The 18,562-nt window shown below is 41.5% G+C and overlaps 1 protein-coding gene across 10 annotated transcripts in view; it reads right to left on the reverse strand.

The window, feature by feature from the left end:
* Positions 1 to 18,562, reverse strand: part of EXOG (exo/endonuclease G) — a 34,851-nt gene that overhangs the window by 7,398 nt on the left and 8,891 nt on the right. For 9 of the 10 annotated variants that reach the window (XR_011075650.1, XR_011075651.1, XR_011075648.1 and 6 more), the window contains exons 4-8: positions 18,040 to 18,116; positions 14,661 to 14,775; positions 3,812 to 4,313; positions 1,401 to 1,501; positions 1,203 to 1,305 (exon numbers count right to left, since the gene is read on the reverse strand). Coding sequence is in view for 1 of the 10 variants with exons in the window: in XM_068557562.1 (XP_068413663.1) it covers positions 3,852 to 4,313; positions 14,661 to 14,775; positions 18,040 to 18,116 (654 nt within the window). In the remaining 9 variants the exon portion in view is untranslated. Of the gene's footprint in view, positions 1 to 1,202; positions 1,306 to 1,400; positions 1,502 to 2,013; positions 4,314 to 14,660; positions 14,776 to 18,039; positions 18,117 to 18,562 lie in introns of those variants that run through there. The other variant, XM_068557562.1, reaches the window with a different exon arrangement.

Raw genomic sequence — 18,562 nt, forward strand, 5'->3', positions numbered from 1 at the left:
TGCGAGCCACAACTACTGAGCCCATGTGCTACAACTACTGAAGCCCACGCACCTAGAGCCTGTGCTCTGCAACAAGAGAAGCCACCGCAATGAGAAGCCCGTGCTCCACAACGAAGAGTAGCCCCCGCTCGCCGCAACTAGAGAAAGCCCGTGTGCAGCAACGAAGACCCAATGCAGTCAAAAATAAATTAAATTTTTTTAAAAACCCATAATGGAAAAGAATATAAAAAAAGAATGTATATATATGTGTAACTGAATCACTGTGCTGTACAGCAGAAATACAACATTGTAAATCAACTATACTTCAATTTTAAAAAAATAAAGTAAAAAAACAACAAAAAAAGTGAAGTGCTGTGTCTACAACTTACTTTTTTTTAGACAATGATTTACTTTTAAATGGTTCAAGAAAAGAACACCAAAGAGACACAATATTGAGGGAGGGCATTCATTCACTGCACTTTCAACTTTTCTGAAAGCTTGAAATTATTCAAAATAAGATTGGAGGGGGGGGCGGATTAAACTCCCTAGGCTACTCTGACGTGAGCCAAACATGAGGCGCACTGGACAAGATGACCCCTCCTGTCCCATCTAGCCTGAGAGCCTGCTGACTGAGGCTCTGTGTTCGGGCGAGGTCCCAGCAGTGTGGCATTAGGCCACATTGACCCCTAGAGGTGCTGTGCACTCAGAGGGGACCAGTCCTTGGCCGAATTGTCAAGTTCAAGAACATGGAAAAGAAGCCCATCCAAGCACCCCATGTCCCCTGCCCCAAATTATACAGAGTGTGGTACATCCCACTTGGCCCTCTGATGACCTGAGGGTTGGTCCCTGGAGGTGGGGCTGGACTGGAAAAGCAGCACTGGATCCCGTGATAGACCATCTCCATGACGACATCCAGAAAAGCAGGCCGGATGGAGAGGCTGGGCATGGAGGTGGGCAAGAGCAGGGGTTCCGTGGTCGATGTGACGCCACCCCTGACCAACTCCACCAGAATGAATTAGAGGCTCAGGGAGGAGAGTGAGGGCCCAGAAAGGGGAAGGGCACACAGGGTGGACATGGGAGGGAGTTAGCAGGGAACAGAACAGCAGACCCTGGAGTTGCGGATGGGCTGCTGACAGGAAATTTGAGATTTGTCATGTTAACGCCAATGACATTTATGGACTCACGATCAAGGCAGGGAACACAGGCGACATGGTAATACTCACAGTCACTCCAAGAGCAGGGCTGCGGGCTGAGCCCAGCTCTGTAGGAAGCCATTCATTCCCTTGAGATCAGACTCTGTATCTCCTGCTGGCTCTATCCTAAGTCCTGAAGGAGGGACGGAGGTTTTCAGTCGTTTGAAGATGGAGGCACAAGGGCAGAAATACTAACAGGTAATTAAGGGGCTAGCACACCCATCCTACCTTTGCCACTTGTGTAAGGCCCCCCTTTGCTGCATACGATATAGGCGAAATAGTCTCAATCCATAGACCAAAGAGCCTGAAGTCTCGAAATAAAGATGTTACTGCAGGTGGAGAGAGATTAGGGAGTGAGTCTCTCGCCCCCAGAGGCGGGTGCCAGCAGCAGAGCCCCCGAAGCCTGGTCCTTCTCCCTCGGCAGCCTCCCTCAGACCAGGGGCTCCCTGAGCATAAACAGAGTGGAAGGCAGAGTCCCAGGTGCAGCCTGAGACCGCGGCAGGACCCGGAGAGGGCCCGGCTGGATGGTGATTGGCTCAGGTCAGTAATGAGGTGTTCTTTGACCAGAGGGACACACCTGATGCTGGGGGGAGGCCTAGGGCTCTGCTGCGTCTGAGTCCAAGTACTCAACAGTCCCGCGGGGGAGGCGGAAGTGATCTGATCCAGAGGAAAGTCCTGAGCTCTACCCAGTGTTTACATTTCAGTTTGTTTTGGAGGGACTCTTAGTGGAAGTGTTGAGACAACAATTCAAGTATCACCTGTTGTATACCAACAAAACTTTTACATATAATAATGAGGATTGGGAGACTGCATTTTTTTTTTTATTATAAGTAGTTATCTCTTTTTCACAATGACTAGGTAGCATTTTTCATAGGAACTAAAAATGTGTTAAGACACTTTAATTTACTGATCTAAAAATCAAGACTTTCTACCATCGAGGTGGAGGCACAGGAGTGAGAACAGCATGGGAATAACCCCAAGGCTGCTGGGTATTCAGGTCAGAGGAGAACGTAGTGACAGGCCCGGGGGACAGCGGACAGGGACTCACCTCTGGAGACGGGCGGTAGGACCCCTCCCACAGAGCCGCCCTCGGGCTCCTGGAAAAACACCCAGACCCCACTGTCACCTCTCCAACACGGAGAGAAAGTAACAGATATTTTTGGTCACAGTGACATTTTGGCTCTTTCTCCCTGAGAAGAAAAAGACCGGCACAAGCTAATTGGGGAACAGTGTGATAAAACAGGCCGGTGTTAATCGGGCTGAAGTGTTCTGACCCCCCAACTTCTTTCTTGTTTACCCAAATAAAGCAGAACAAGATGAACCATTCTCATCTTACCTTTATCTTAACACCTTGGCATTTCTGTTAGAGACAAACACAAAAACACCACAAAAACTGTTCCGGTAACACCACTTGGAAAGACAGTACTGACAGGACACAGTCAGACAAGTTCCTATGCTCTATTTGACGATATTTTACTGCCTGCACTTATGACAGCCCATGAAAAGATTTCACGTAAACCCAAATCTAGAGATCTGGCTCAGAAAAACAGCCACTGTTTTCCCCAGAGGTAACTGTCTTTGGGTCTTTGGGCCAACCAGGTAGGCAGGCACAAAGGCGAGCAAGCCATGAGCTGGTGAATCTGCGGGCAGAGATTCACAAAGAGCCCATCTGGAAAGCAAGGAACACATCAATTTGGCACCAGCCAGTCACTAGAAGAATTGCATTTCTGAAGGCAAGTAGGGACTCAGATAAACCCCATAAAGCACTGTCCTCTAACGTTCAAATACCTGTGATTGTTTCTTCCCAAAGAACTAAGGAGAGTTCAAGTCAGAGAACATTAAAGTCCCTATGGCTCGACTGCAGACAGGAAACCAGAGCCCTCTTACCAAGCAGGCCCCAGGATCACAGACACCCACAGAAGTATGTCTTTGAGCCTCTGTGTCAGGGAAGATTTTAATGTACCCCATGTTATATGCCTCATTCCTTGTGGATTACTTCTTTGGGAAGATGAGCCTTGGGCAAAATACTTCAGCTCTCTAAGCCTCAATTTCCTCATGGGTAAAATGAGGATAGTGGTATTTCACTCAGAGGGTAGTTGTAGGATAGTACATGTAAAGCACTTAGCTTAGTATACAGAACACACTAAGTGAGCAGAAAATGTAGTTGTTGAGTGCTTCTGCATAACAGAAGAGGAGGAACAGCAGGTCCATGAGAGGAGGAACAAGAAACAAATATATAATACATGTGGTCAGGATAATTCATAGAGGTTATCTAAAAGCCATCTCTAAGACCAACTCAAGTCCAAGGGAAAGAAAACGTACAATCTTGGGTTCCAAGAAGGCTGAGCAGATAAATCAAAGACACTGTACGATTTGGAGGCAGAAAATATAACGCCTTCACATACAATACATCCAGAGGGACACGCACACAGCGTCATCCCGCAGACACAGCCCTCCTGTTAACTTGACACAAGACCAGCCTGTGATCTGCAGGCATTAATAGTTTCCTTAGTTTCCCACGTCAAATAAAATACCAACCAAAACATCTGACATCTTTTGATGAGAAATTTAGTCTAAAATTTAGGATTCCATCATTTTAAAACAAAGCCACTAAAATACAGTATCTGAAGAGGCCGCACCTGCTTCATTACAGATGACATCACGCTTCTGAGACGTGAACTACAAGGACTTTCCCTCCAGGACTCCTGACTGCTCCTGAGCTTTAAGTTCTTCCAGTTTCTTCTCGTAGCGAGTCATGAACTCCTCATCAGGTTCAATGCCTGCGTTCTGCAAATTTTCCATGACCTTTTCCAGTCTGTGTACCAATCGGGCTCCTTCAATCTTTCTTGTGCTCAGGTACAGAGTGAACTCCCTGAAATCCAGGAGCTTACAGGTGTCCACCGAGCAGATGTTCTTGATGTCACTAGTCCTAGCCAGATGAGGGAAAAACACCAGTCCTGACAACTTCTCCAGCTCCTGCAGGCTCACCTGGAACTCACTTAATTGGGGCTGGAAGCCAATGGCCTCGTTGGGCACTACGAAGGCCCCTAGTGCCAGGGGCTCAGCAGACCTCGGGCTTCTGCGCGCCAGGATCACCTTGTAGAGGTGGGAAGGCACCGCCACATTGTCCTCGCCGATCACCTAAAAGCAAAGCAGCCATATTTGCGATGCTAATCTGCACTAGCAGGTCCCAAATTTTTCCTGAAAAGCTTTAAGATGCATTTCTGAAAATGTACTTACAAACTACCCCACCCCACCCCCAGTGGATTTAAATTCAGCTGCCAAAGGTAATAATAAACCAAGACACAGATTCACAGAGAAGATGAGCATTTAACAGGTAGATTCTGATCGTCTTTAAAGCAATGCCACCCCAAAGAGCAGGGGTCCCATTCTCTGCTCCGTCTGTAGGACAAAGGGATATCAGGAGTGAGTCCTGGGTTTTTTAATGGACAAGAAAAGCTGTCACCTTCTCTCTGTCTCATAATCAGAACTTCTGGTGCTCCTAACATTCAAAGGTCAAAACGGCCAGCTTGGGGAACTCCCAGCTCTAGAAATAAAAATATGGCCTTAGTTTACCAAATTCACTAGGGAGCTAAACAAACAGCCTTTCAAGAAGCACCCAGACACACCACATCAGTATTACCATCTCCAGTATCACCTAGACTGTGGCTCAGTTTTTAAATTACATTAGGTAAATGTAAATGCTGTTTGCTCAGAGTTCTGCACACTCTTGGGTCTGCTATCAAACACAGAACCCCTGAATGTGTCATCAAATCAAACACTTTGGAAAGGTATCCACACAACGAAAAAGCCAGAGCCAGGGTCAGGCCTGAAAACAACTTGGTTGCCTGTGGAGGTTGGCTGTAATAATGAAATAACACTGTTATGAAACCTTTTCAAATTTCCTTCCAATTGGCTTAGAAGCCATTATCTGTTTTCTGGAAGAGAAAAAAATGAACGTCCACTTCCTTAATGGTCTCCAATAAAATGACACAATCCAACTACAATAAGCTTGGGGTACTACTGCTCCTCCCGGGCCCACCCTTCCTCGGCAAGAGGCCTCCCTTCCAGGCCAAACCCGCTTGCTGTGGGAGGCCCCGCTGGGAGCCCAGATAAGGCAGAGGGATGAGAGCTACAGAGGATTCTCTTCTGCTTTTCCCAAGCTCCCACCTACACGGCGCACAGCCTAACAGCTCCGAGGCCATCTGCTGCCTAACACGCAGGGAAGTCCCACCGCCAAGGCCAACTGCAGGGCTGCGGGGAAGACCCATCATTCCACAGGAATGATCTCTCTAACTGCCTTGGAAGTTAGTGAAAGTGGTTGGTCAGGGTGCAGTTTAGAGTAAGGTTTATGAAACTACACAACCCCCTCCAGCAAGTCATTTATGCGGCTGGGAAAATAAACATGCCCTTCAAGACAAAAAACATACTGAAAGTGAACGCGATGGAGGGTCACAACTAGCCCACAGATCACCAACAGATGTTAACTCAACACTGCAACTCAGAGGTCCTGTGCCCGGCACTGCTGGAAATACCGAAAGGAATAAGCTTTAAAGTAAATGCAGCTGGTGCTGCTCTCAAGAAGCTTCCCATCCAGGAGAGGAGACAACACCCACAGCCTTCACTGCAGGCAAAATGTGGTGAGACGCTGATACAGAGCAGCAGCAGCAGCGCTGAGGGGATGGCTGCAGCTGAGCCACAGTTTACAAGGTGGAGGTGGGGTGGGGGGAGGTTAAATGGGCTTCAGGTGGTCCAGGCACTAACTAGCTGGGGAGCCAACAGTTAAGCAAATCCTTGGTGCCCCCTGGTGGACACCCTCCATCACTGCAGCACAGATCTCAGACTCCAACTGTCAGGAGATTAGTCACTTGATTATTTTCTCTCCTCATGGACTCTTTGTCTACAAATGACAACTCTCAAAAACAATTAATTGGTTAGGCCATGTGCTGCCAACCAGAGCTTCTAACCAGGTTTATTAAATTCCAGCCAAAAGTAAAGAAGCTTGACATTTTAAGATTCATGGCTTTACCTCATGGAAATGTACCATTTCTATTAGATTTTCAAAAACTCTCACATAGCTAGAGGACCTCTAATATTACTTTTGAGAAACCTCATGGACACAGAAATTCCTACTAAGAACCACAAACTGTGACTCTTCCACCCATGACGGTCTCACAATATTTCAACAAAGGGGCCGTAAAACACTATTCCCAGAAATAAAGAGAATAATGGAAACCTTAGCCACTCTTTATCTTCTCTGATTCAGTCTGCTTTGTTCTCAGGAAGTAAACATCTTTAATCTGCGTAATATAGGAACCAGTCCTATTTGGAAATTCAGAAACCTCATTGTTTCTTCCTTGAATTTAAAACTTAAAAAAAAAAAATCCTGAAATATTTTAAAGCTATTTTCTTCTCTGTAAACAACCTACATAATAAATTCTTCGCACTTTCAGGAAAACTGGAAGACTTTCAGAAAATGTATCTGGAAACTAGGGTACTGAAGCAGAATGTTTCAGCAGATTGAAACCCCACAGACCTGAGGCTTTGCATGAAGTTGCAAGTCACAGCCACTGGTATCTTCTTTTTTCATTCATAAAATGGGTAATAACAATCCCCAACCTGTGTATCTCATAGAATAGATCTGAAGATACAAAGACACGTTTAAAAAAAAAAAAAAAGATTTTGAAATCTGCAAGGCCTATGTAAAAAAGCTATTTTTGTAGTGGATGTCATTCAAAAGACAGAAATGCAATTGCATTGGTACAAAAGATGGTTCTGCAGAAGGACAGTGGGGAAACATGGGATCAAGCAAGATTAGACCAGTTCAAGGTAGACAATAGGGTTTCAGGAGAAGAAAACAGGTTGGGCCCAAATGATGCCCTAAACAAAGGACTCGAGGGCTTAACGTGAACCAAGTCTTTAGTATCAGTAAATCAGCAATAATCCTTTTCATATAATATTTAGGTATAAAAATACTTTACAAAGGAAATCCTTGCTGCTGTTAAATTACCAAACAGCACTCATCTCTTGTCAAGGCTGTAACAAAAACTGGAAATCAACTGGGAGTGACTAGAAAACACAATATATATAACAATCATAAAGCTGGCACTTGCTTGCGACCTGAAATTAGTTTCCGTACGTGCTGGCCCGCGCTCATTCCCTCCTATCCAAGAGACAGAGATGACAATTTGCTCCCCCATCCCACCCCCAGCTCCACACACACAGAGCTGGGCCTTCATGCTGACTCAGTGCCAGAAGAGACTGGCCGCAAACAACACCCAGGCTAAGCCTGCCCTCTGTCATGTCATATCTGCAGCAACTGTGCCTTAAGTGAAATAGCAAGCAGCATCGTGAGGAAAAAATATGTACCTGCAAGACTCAGATAGATGTAATGTATCTGGTTACGTTCCCCTGGTAAGACAAAAGAAAAAGAAATTCCAAAAATAAAACTGTTGGACACATCAAGAGATGAAGCCCTTAAAATAAGGGTCATGCCAATCAAGCGAAAGAAAGAGACCATGACAGAGTGATAAACAGGGAATCTCTACGTGAGAGGCTGGAGGAACAAAAAGGGAGGGAGTCACAGGGGTGGGGAGTCAACAGGGGTGTGGCAGCCCCGTGTGCTACCTGTAAAGCCTCTGCGGGAGCTCAAACCCTGGGAGATGGTGCTTCTCACACTAGGCACCTGTCCTGCGTAAGGGATGGGAGATGCCAAGCCAGTGAAACAAGCACAGCTTCCCAGACTCTCAATTCTACTAGGCAATTTAGGATGGGGGTGAGGAAATATTTAACACATAAAAGAATTTATTTCAATTAAAACAAATAGATATGGAAATGAAGATTGCATAAAGATAAAAGAGGAGATTTCAAAAAAACATTCCTGATCACTACAGCTGATGCCCCAAGATCCCTGGAAGCATACTTTCGATTTCCTCCCCACTCCAGGAGTTGTGGAAGTTTGGAAAATAATGCTGTAGAAGGAAAACACAGACTGTTAAGTACTTCTAACATCACCACCACCACCACTACCGAATTGTCAAATCTGAAGCTCACTTTCTTGCCAGGTCAATTATAATGTTCAGGCCAGGATCTTCAGGTATGTTTCACTTGTCTTGATTCAATCTTTTCTAGAAATAGGCACATGGATGACCTAAGCTATAATAAAGGGGGTGATTCTAATTAGAGCTGTCAGATGACTCACTGATAAAATCACTGCTACCAATCTTCCCTCAGGCTCACATTCACTCAAGTCCTATGATGCTGTGATTCTTTCCTACATATTCTAGCAGACATTTCTGCCTGGTTATAAGGAATCCTCCTCTTGGCCCATTTTCTGTTCTTATTTTTGCAGGCTAGTAAATATCACTTGTAACTGCTCTCCATCCACATCATTTTTTACCTCCTGGCCTTAAGCTTCTATATATGAAGAGCACAGCAATCCCTTCACTGTCAACTTTTGAGAGCTTAAAGAAAAATACTACGAATGACTGGCAATTCTCATACAAGTAGAGAGAGCCACCTTTGGATTTCCCCCTTGACAATTACTAGCAATGTGACTTGGACATGACCCCTCAAAACCTCAATTTCCTTGCCTATAAAAGAAGATAACCACTGCTTGTTTGTAAGAGCTGTTTGTGAGGACTGACTGGGATAGCATGAACAAAGCTACCTACATACTGGGTGGTGTATATGGCCCTCGATAAATACCAGCTCATCTGCTTCACTTCCTCCAAAGTATACACATATATGCTTCATTACCTAGATAGAAAAGTAAATTAATACCTCATTTTTATTAGCTACATCCTCCTAAAATAAGGTTCAGAGTATAGTTGTAAACAAGAAGTAAATACTAAATGGATGGATTTAAGAAAACAAAACACGAATTGCCACACATAACTGCAAGATATTCCCCGGGAAACAGGAATTCATGATTCAAATACATATTAATTCCTTGAGAGGAAAAGACCCACCTCGAGGGCTGGGCAATGCTGTGTCCCCTTTCTCAGCATCACTAAAGGACATGGTTTTATCCACAATGATTTTATTATGAATTGCTAGAAAATAACCTGAATTTTTAGCTGGGCATTCAAGGTTTCTACCACCTGGTACAAACCTTCCCTTTTATTTTTATTTTTTCAAAACAACTTTTTATTGAAGTATAGTTGATTTATAATGTTATAATATTGTATTAGTTTCAGGTTTACGGCAAAGTCATTTAGTTTTATACATACACACACATACATATTCTTTTTCAGATTCTTTTCCATTACAGTTATTACAAGATATTTAATATAGTTCCCTGTGCCATACAGTAGGTCCTTGTTGTTTATCCTTTCCTTTTATTTTCGTCTTCTTCCCTATACAAGTGCTCTAATCCAACTGTCTGAGGGACTTACTATTTCTCGGCATACATCCTACCTTTTCCTACCTCTTCCCCTTGCCTAGCTTTGCCTCCCATGTCTGTTTTCCTTAACCAAATTCACCCAAGTTTATACGTGTATATATTTGTACGCATACATATAATATTTTTGGCCCAACTAAATTCCTAAAATGGTGAGCTCTGAGACAATGTTTCCAATTTAATTTACTAAAGGATCCTATTTTGCTTTCATGCTAATAAATATACTAAAGATTTTTAAGTTTAAAATTCCACCTGAAATCAAGTTTGATGCCAAATCTAACAAAAGCTATAATAGAAATGGTTAGTGAAAAATATAAATACGTATATAAAAGTAGATGTCACTTTGATATGATTCCAAGAAAGATGGAAAACTACATACCCATCGAGGGATATAGATTCCTATCAACATTCAACTTTATGTACACATACATAACACACAGAGTTATCTGCTTCCTTTACGACCAGGGTCTATAAATCTCCTTCTCAAAAAGCACTGGAAGGACTTTCCTGGTGGCGCAGTGGTTGAGAATCCGCCTGCCAATGCAGGGGACATGGGTTTGAGCCCTGGTCCGGGAAGATCCCACATGCCGCGGAGCAGCTAAGCCCATGTGCCACAACTACTGAGCCTGCGAGCCACAACTACTGAGCCCACGTACCACAACTACTGAAGCCCGCATACCACAACTACTGAAGCCCATGTACCACAACTACTGAAGCCCGCGTACCACAACTACTGAAGCCCACACGCCTGGAGCCCGTGCTCTGCAACGAGAGAAGCCGCCGCAATGAGAAGCACGTGTGCAACAAAGAGTAGCCCCCGTTCACCGCAGCTAGAGAAAAGCCCGCGCGCAGGAACAAAGAGCCAATGCAGCCAAAAATAAATAAATAAAATTAAATTTTAAAAAAGCATAGGAATATTGAAGATGGAGAAAAAAGGCCTTCCCAACAGTGTGCCACTAAAGGCAATAGAATTCACATACTATGTTCTTTGGGGCTCTCTCCACCCACTAAAAACGGCTAAAAATAAATGTGGTGAACACACATGACAAGCCAAACAGCAGACCGAGTACTCAAGAATCAACTTGTCCAGATCTTGGTTTCTAAATACCAATCCCCATTAAAACGAACCAAGAGAAATGGCTGATTCCAGAGTTTGCCCAAGACGAGTCTGGAACATCCCGTTATGCCAGAAAGTAGGAAGTGCAGAGAAACTTAGTGGAGTCCTCCTCAATATTACAGGTGTTCAGAGATTCTGCAAAATCTGAGTACAAGTTATTAAGTAAAAGAACGGATAAAAGTTGTTGACTCAAAGAAATTCAGAGAGAGAGATGACTCCCAGGATGTGAAATAGAGGAAAGAAGGGAGAAAGTAATCAAGAATGTAGTTTGAAGCATGTCATTTACAATTCCATATACAATCCTCCCACATGAGAGGTACTTAAAGATTTGCTGAATTAAAGATTTGCCAGTATGAGCATGAATAGGTCCTATAAATTAATATAGACATGGAAAACTAATGATATAGGTTCAGAGGCCCAGAATCTGAAAGAAAAGGCCTAAGACCAATAATGCTTTAAAATAAAAACAAAAAAACAAGACTGTTACTCAAAGTATACTCTTCAGGAAGCTGATCTTGACTGCCCTCACCCATTCACCATTACGACACTAATTAGGGTGAGAAGAGCTGACAGGTCTCTTTTGAAACTCTTCAAGGCTACTTGAACATGCCTGAATATCATTCACGGATCAACTATTTAGGAGAAGCAAGGTTAAGTCTTTTTAGTGGTTAGTTTTACATATTCCAGTGTAGTAAGAATTCTGGTCTAGAAAAGATATACTAAAAGGTATATACGTATGTATTTGTTTCATGCTGAATTAACTGCAAATTTAAAATGTGTAAGGATGGCATATGGAACACGTGCACACCCTTCACCCAGATTCATCAACTCAACATTTTGCCCAATTCCTTTTATCACTCTCTTTTTCTCTCTCTTTTTTCCCTAACTGTTTTGAAAGTAAGCCATAGACACATCTTTCAGGATGTATCTCCTAGGAGCAAAGACATTCACTTACATAATCACAGTACAATGATCAAAATCAGGAAATTTAACACTGATAAAATATAATTATCTAATCTACAGACCTCAAATGTTACCAATTGTCTGAATAAAGTCTTATTTAGCAACTTCTGTTTTTCTGATCTAGGATCTGATCTAAGATAACACAATGCATTTTGTTTTCAGGCGTTTTAGTCTTTAGTTTTTAGTCTCCATTAACCTGGAACAGTTAATTTCTCAGCCTTTGTCTTTGACAACACTAACATTTTTGAAGAATGTAAGTCAGCTATTTCACGGAATGTCCCTCAGTTGGGGTTTGCCTGATACTTCTGCATGATGAGACTCAACATTATGCATTTTGGGCAGAAATATCACAGAAGTGATATTGTATCCTTAGTGCATCACACCAGGAAGTACAATTTATCAGTAAGTCCCATACATGCAATATTAACTCTGATCACTCGGTTAAGGGGGAGTTTCTCTACTGTGAAGTTACCATTTCTTGCTTTGTTATCAATAAGTAATTTGTGGAGGGATTCATTTAGATTATATAAATGTCCTATTCGTCATAAAGCTTCTACTCTCTAGTTTTAACATCCACTGATGATTGTTTGAAACACATTACCATGATGGCTACAAAATGATTTTTCTCTTCCATTCTTACAAACTTATTAGTTGACAGTCCATGGTACACAGAAGCTTCTCCTTACAACCATGTGTTTACTTATGTATTAAGATATGGATTCCTATTTATAAGTTCTATAATCCATTTTATTTTGATATCAAATAGTTCCAGACACGTTAAGTTAGAACTCCATAAAGCTGATTCCTGTGTTCTTTTGACATGTCCTCACCATTTGTTTGAGTACTTACTTGCTTCCTGGCACAAGATGTTCCAGTTTGTACTTTCCCTGCACCATCCCTGGAACCAGCCATTTCTGCAAGTGCTGGGTTCTTTCAGCAGGTGGTGGTTTTTTAGAAACCAAGATCTGGTCTCAGGGTACACTCATTGCTAATAGCATATCACTGCTTCTAGGCGCTTTTAGCAGATAGATAATAAAAATTATATCCAACTTAAGAAAAACAATATACTTCCCACGACAGCACGTGGCCAAAACATATTTAACAGAAATATTCACACACACACACAAAAAAGCTGTTTTGTGAAATGTTCTTAACTACTGGTTAACTGTCCCTTTTAAACCTTGTATACATTTTTCTTCTACTACACAGTAAGCTAGTCATACAAATTTTTCAATTTTATGAAAACAAAGCCCACACAAAACTGTAATTTGATCATTTAAGGTGTAGAAGTGAAAGCTGGGAGAACCTATTTTCCAAAAGTAAGAGTAAAGAGGATTTACCAAAGTTCAAGAATAATTAGTATTTGAAAAATAAGAGAACACAGGGAGCTTTAAGGCATTTTTTCCTTCTAGTATTACAAAAAATACGAAAATTAGCAAGTTGATGAGAGAGATTAATCTGCTTGGAATACTAACTCCATTGCCACTCCTTCACTCCCACAAGAACCCCTGGAATACTCTGAGGGCGTGAGCACCTGTGTGAACACTTGGAGACTTACACATCACTGCTCATCAGAGCCAGATGGGCTGATAATAAGCCAGTCAAGTGGGACAGAATACACCCTAAAATTGTTTTCATTTTCCTAACTCTGTTTCTCGGATCATTCAATTTTATCACAGACCCCCTTAAGTAACCATGTAACCTAAGCAGCATTTACTAAACATCTACTAGATGTTCCCCCCAAACATACCTCCTCTTTGACTTTCCAGGAAGTCCTTCAATCCCTCTCCTTTCACTGACTCTATCACCTTTCTTCCTCCTCACCTCACTTCATTCCCGACCCTCTGTAGATCTCACAGTACATCAGTTCAGCTACCTTCTTGGCAGAATCCTTTTTTTTTCCTTTTTTTTTTTTGTTAATTGGGGTATAGTCGTTTTATAATGTTGTGTTAGTTTCTACTGTACAGTGGAGTTCCCTGTGCTATACAGCAGGTTCTCATTAGTTATCTACTTTATACATATTAGTGTATGTATGTCAGTCCCAATATCCCAATTCATCGTACCCTCCTTTTCCCTTGGTGTCCATATCTTGGCAGAATCCTTAATCTTAGGCATAACAGAAGCTGTCTACAGCTCTCACACCACTAATTATACTCTCTTATATCTTCAATCTCCCTTTCCTTCAATTCATAAAGTTCTCAAATATCGTGCGTGTAAAAAAAACTTCACCTTTTTAAAAAAATCCAAGCATCTAAAAGAAAAGTTTTTCCTCCCATTTATTCAACTAACTGCAATCTGGATGTCTTCCTGAATTCTTCCCTCTTCTTCACGTAAAAAGTGAATTTGTGATTACTCTTTCCTGTATTCCTCTATTCCTCCTCACTCCACCTGCCTGAGTTCAGCCCGTGTCTGTAACGATACCTAAACCCCAGAATTCTGCTATTGATCTTAAGTGTCCGGCGCTCACACTGTCAATCCTCTGGAGTCCCCGTGCTTCCCTCCTGACTCAGTTCACTCTTACTCACCCATCAAGATCTAGCTCAAAAATCTCCTCCTTGGGGAACTTCCCTGGCGGTCCAGTGGTTAAGACTCTGCACTTCCAATGCAGGGGGTGAGGGTTCAATCCCTGGTCGAGAAACTAAGATCCCACATGCAGCAGGGCCAAAAAAAACATCTCCTCCTCTGTGAAGTCTTCCTGACCCCCACAAATAGGGTTGGTCAGTTCGTTCTGACACTACTATCTATGTACTACACTACATCTATGCGTTTATACATCAGGTCACACTTTAACATAATTAACTGATAACATGTCTATTTCCCCTTCTAAACTGTGACCTCCTTGAAGTCAGTGCTTGCTTTTTAACCCATCATTTTATCCTCTATGCCTATCATTCCAACAGGTGCTCAATAAATCCTGGTGAATAAATGAAATTGAAAAGTAGAATGAAGAATGAGATTATAACCTCATGCAAATAACATAAGCTTGAATATTAAAACACGTTCCTACCTGGTAACTAACCGTTTTCCTTCCATTGCTTCCAGTCTGAGGTAAGGTCAGCGGTCCAGATACTATCCAGACGTCCTCAAACCTCTCTGTCAGTTCTCGACAGTACATTTCTATTCTGAGAAACAAAGCAAAAAGATGTGTGATATTCTCACACATAAATGTAGAAGAAGCAGCAAACCATATCAAGTCCTTAGGAGAGAAACCAAGAATATTAGAGAAATCAATGTAAAGAGAATATGGCACAAAACACTATAAGCATGTAAGCAATGTTCTTCCCAGTGTGTTTACTGCATGGAAAAACTTTAAAAATACACGCATTTATACAACTACCTACATTTTCCTGTGTGTGCATTCAACATAGTTTATAACTGAAATTTTGTTTTGTTTCCTCTCATATTTTTCTATGTCCTAGTTCTCAAATAAACTTTTTTCAAGAATTACATATCATTTCAAAAAGTTGATATATCTTTTTTATGTAACTACTCCTATTGTAGGACAATTGGGTTTATCCTGACATTTCTTAAATAATGCAACACTGTATTAATTCCTTAGAATAAATTTCAAGGGCCAGAATTACTTTATTGAATAAATATTTTAATGATGCTTGATTATATGTAAAACTAATATTTTTAATGAGATTGTACAAATTTACTCTATAAACTCCAAAATACGAAACAGCAGTTTCACAAGACTCTTTACAACACTGGGAATAATCATTTAAAAACTGTTCTTGCTAATTTATTAGATAAAAATGGCAAGTAGTTTTATTTTTTAAATAAATTTATTTATTTTTACTTTTGGCTGCATTGGGTCTTTGTTGCTGTGCGTGGGCTTCTCATTGGGTGGCTTCTCTTGTTGCAGAGCACAGGCTCTAGGCACACGGGCTTCAGTAGTTGTGGAACTCGGGCTCAGTAGTTGCGGCTCACAGACTCTAGAGCACAGGCTCAGTAGTTGTGGCACATGGGCTTAGTTGCTCCGTGGCATGTGGGATCTTCCCGGACCAGGGCTCGAACCCGTGTCCCCTGCATTGGCCGGTGGATTCTTAACCACTGCGCCACCAGGGAAGCCCTGGCAAGTAGTTTTAATATGCACTTTGTTATACTGCAGTTGGAAGCAATTTATGAGAGGTAACAATGCATGACATCATTCCTCAGTTTCTGTATCTAAAAAGTAAAATCAACATTACATCTTATAGCATATATGTCCAATTGAAGGTAAAGTTTTCCTCCAAAAAGTATATCCCTTGAAAAAGGAAAATGTTAAATGCTTCCGAAGGTATGTAATCAGTCCGAATATGGAAAGAAAACGCTATAGGACAAACATCCCAGATCTTCAACCAATAATCTGCGGGGGCAGGGAGAAGAGGAGAAGCCTACAGATTAAAAGGGACTGAAGAGACATATTACCCAAATCTATGTGTGGACTGTGTTAGAATCAACCAAAAAAAAAAAAAAAAAAAGGTAAAAACCGGCAGGGAAATTTGAACACTGATTGTAAAATTGTTAATAAGGAATTACTGAATTACTGTTACATTTTTAGGGGCCATGACAGTACTGTGGTTATATTTTTAAAGAATTCTTATCTTCTAAAAATATATATCAAAATATTTGTGGGGCTTCCCTGGTGGCGCAGTGGTTGAGAATCTGCCTGCCAATGCAGGGGACATGGGTTCGAGCCCTGGTCTGGGAAGATCCCATATGCCGCGGAGCAACTAGGCCCGTGAGCCACAACTACTGAGCCTGCGCGTCTGGAGCCTGTGCTCCGCAACAAGAGAGGCCGCGACAGTGAGAGGCCCGCACACCGCGATGAAGAGTGGCCCCCGCTCACCGCAACTAGAGAAAGCCCTCGCACAGAAACGAAGACCCAACACAGCCAAAAATAAAAATAAATTAATTAATTAATTTAAAAAAAAATTTGTGGATAAAATATCTGTGACCTGCTTAAAATAATCTGCGTAGGGGGAAAGGAGGGTATGTAGATGAAAAAATGTGGGCCATGACTGATAATTGTTGAAGTCTTTTTTTAGTGTGAGGTGCTCTCTTCATTATTTTAAACCACACAGTAATGTTTGGGGAAAACGCAATAGCATGAGATATTTGTACCAGTTTTAAATGCTCAAAAGATCCCCTGACAGAACTGCATGAAAGCATCAGAAAAATACAGAATGCCCAGATGATTTTAGACAGTAGCCCCCCCCATCCACAGAGAATACGTACCAAGACCCTCAGTGAATTTCTGAAACCGCAGACAGTGCCAAATCCTATATACACTATGTTCTTTCCTATACATATATACCTATGATAAAGTTTAATTTATAAATTAGGTATAGTAAGAGATTAACACAATAGCTAATAATAAAATAGAACAATTATAACAATATACTGTAGTAAAACTTATATGGGTGTGGTCTCTCTCTCTCTCTCAAAATATCTTATTGTACAAATTTAATGACTTTTCCATCTAAACTAAGCACTTATGCTTAGTGGCCATAACTTTTGCAGCTGGAGATGCAACAGCAGAACTAGCATGAGTTTCTTTTTTCTTCTTCACAGTTTCACAGATATAAGATTCCTTTTTACCACAGATCTCAACCATCTCAGCATACAATTTTTTTTCTTTCTTAAGTCAACAACTTTTACCTTTTCACTTAAGGGAAGCACTTTACAGCTTCTCTTCAGCAAATCCAAGTTGCTAGCAACACTACTCTTGCGTTTGCGGGCCATTATTAAGTAAAGTAAGGGTTACTTGAACACAAGCACTATGAAAGCGAGACAGTTACTGACCAATGGGGGGAATACGCTGTACAAAGGGAGGATTCACATCCCGGGCAGGACACAGCAGGAGGCGCTAGATTTTAACAGGTTACTCAGCAACGCGCCAATTTAAAATTTATGAATTGTTAATTTCTGGAATTTGCCACTTAATATTTTTGGACTGTGGACGGTGAGTAACAAACAGCAAAAAGCAAAACCATGGATAACGGGGGACTACTGTAGACAGCTTCTATCAAAAACTGGTAATGGTTATGTTCAACGGTACCAAAACTGTTCTTAAAAAGCTCAGCAACTCTTTAAATACAAGTGGAGAAAAATACAGTATCCTCTGCCTATAAACATAGTGTTCTACTGCCTCAGTAATAAGATTTTTAGTAGTTTCTTCCAGAACTTGACTTCTGACCAGAGGAAACATGACCAAAATGGCTGGCTATGTTTTGAAGTCTATACTTCCAAATCTAGCAAAGAAAACTAGCCCAAAATATTTATCTTCAGTAGTGTTAACATTTGAAAAACCAAAGGCAGAAACAGGTGCTAGGCACACATTCTCCTGTCACATCACTCATCTCCCACAGAATCACATTTTAAAAACTCTCACCCCTCACCTGTTCCAATAACCAGCATTATTATCAAAATTCTGAGGCACGATATTAGAAAGGTAAAAGGTTTCAGCCATGGCTTTCTGTGAAAAGAAATAAAAACAGTAACTTGCACTGAAATACCTTTCCCTTTGAGAGAGATTTTACAAAGCAGAGACAACCAGTTCCTTATTCATACCTTAGCTCCAGGCAATTACAGCAACTATCTGTTTAGATAAACAAAAGCCACAGCTACTCCATGACAGAAAGCTCAATAATGATTATTCAGAATAAGGACTATAACAAAAGAAGTAGTTTGGTGTGCTGCTTTTCTTCACAATTTATAAAATTCAAACCTATAATGTAGACTCTATGAACGAAAAATTTCCAGTATAAAGCTAAAAGGTGAATTCTAGTGCTAAGCCTCTGGCAGAGGATTTCTCAACAAAGGGCAGCTTTCAGGAGCACGGTAGTATTTTAGTACAGTGCAAACACATTAGTTCAAGAGTGGCACAAAAAAGTCCTGTTCTTCTGAATTTCTAGCCACCAT

This window comes from Eschrichtius robustus, chromosome 12, assembly GCF_028021215.1.
Source record: "Eschrichtius robustus isolate mEscRob2 chromosome 12, mEscRob2.pri, whole genome shotgun sequence".
Taxonomy (NCBI): domain Eukaryota; kingdom Metazoa; phylum Chordata; class Mammalia; order Artiodactyla; family Eschrichtiidae; genus Eschrichtius; species Eschrichtius robustus.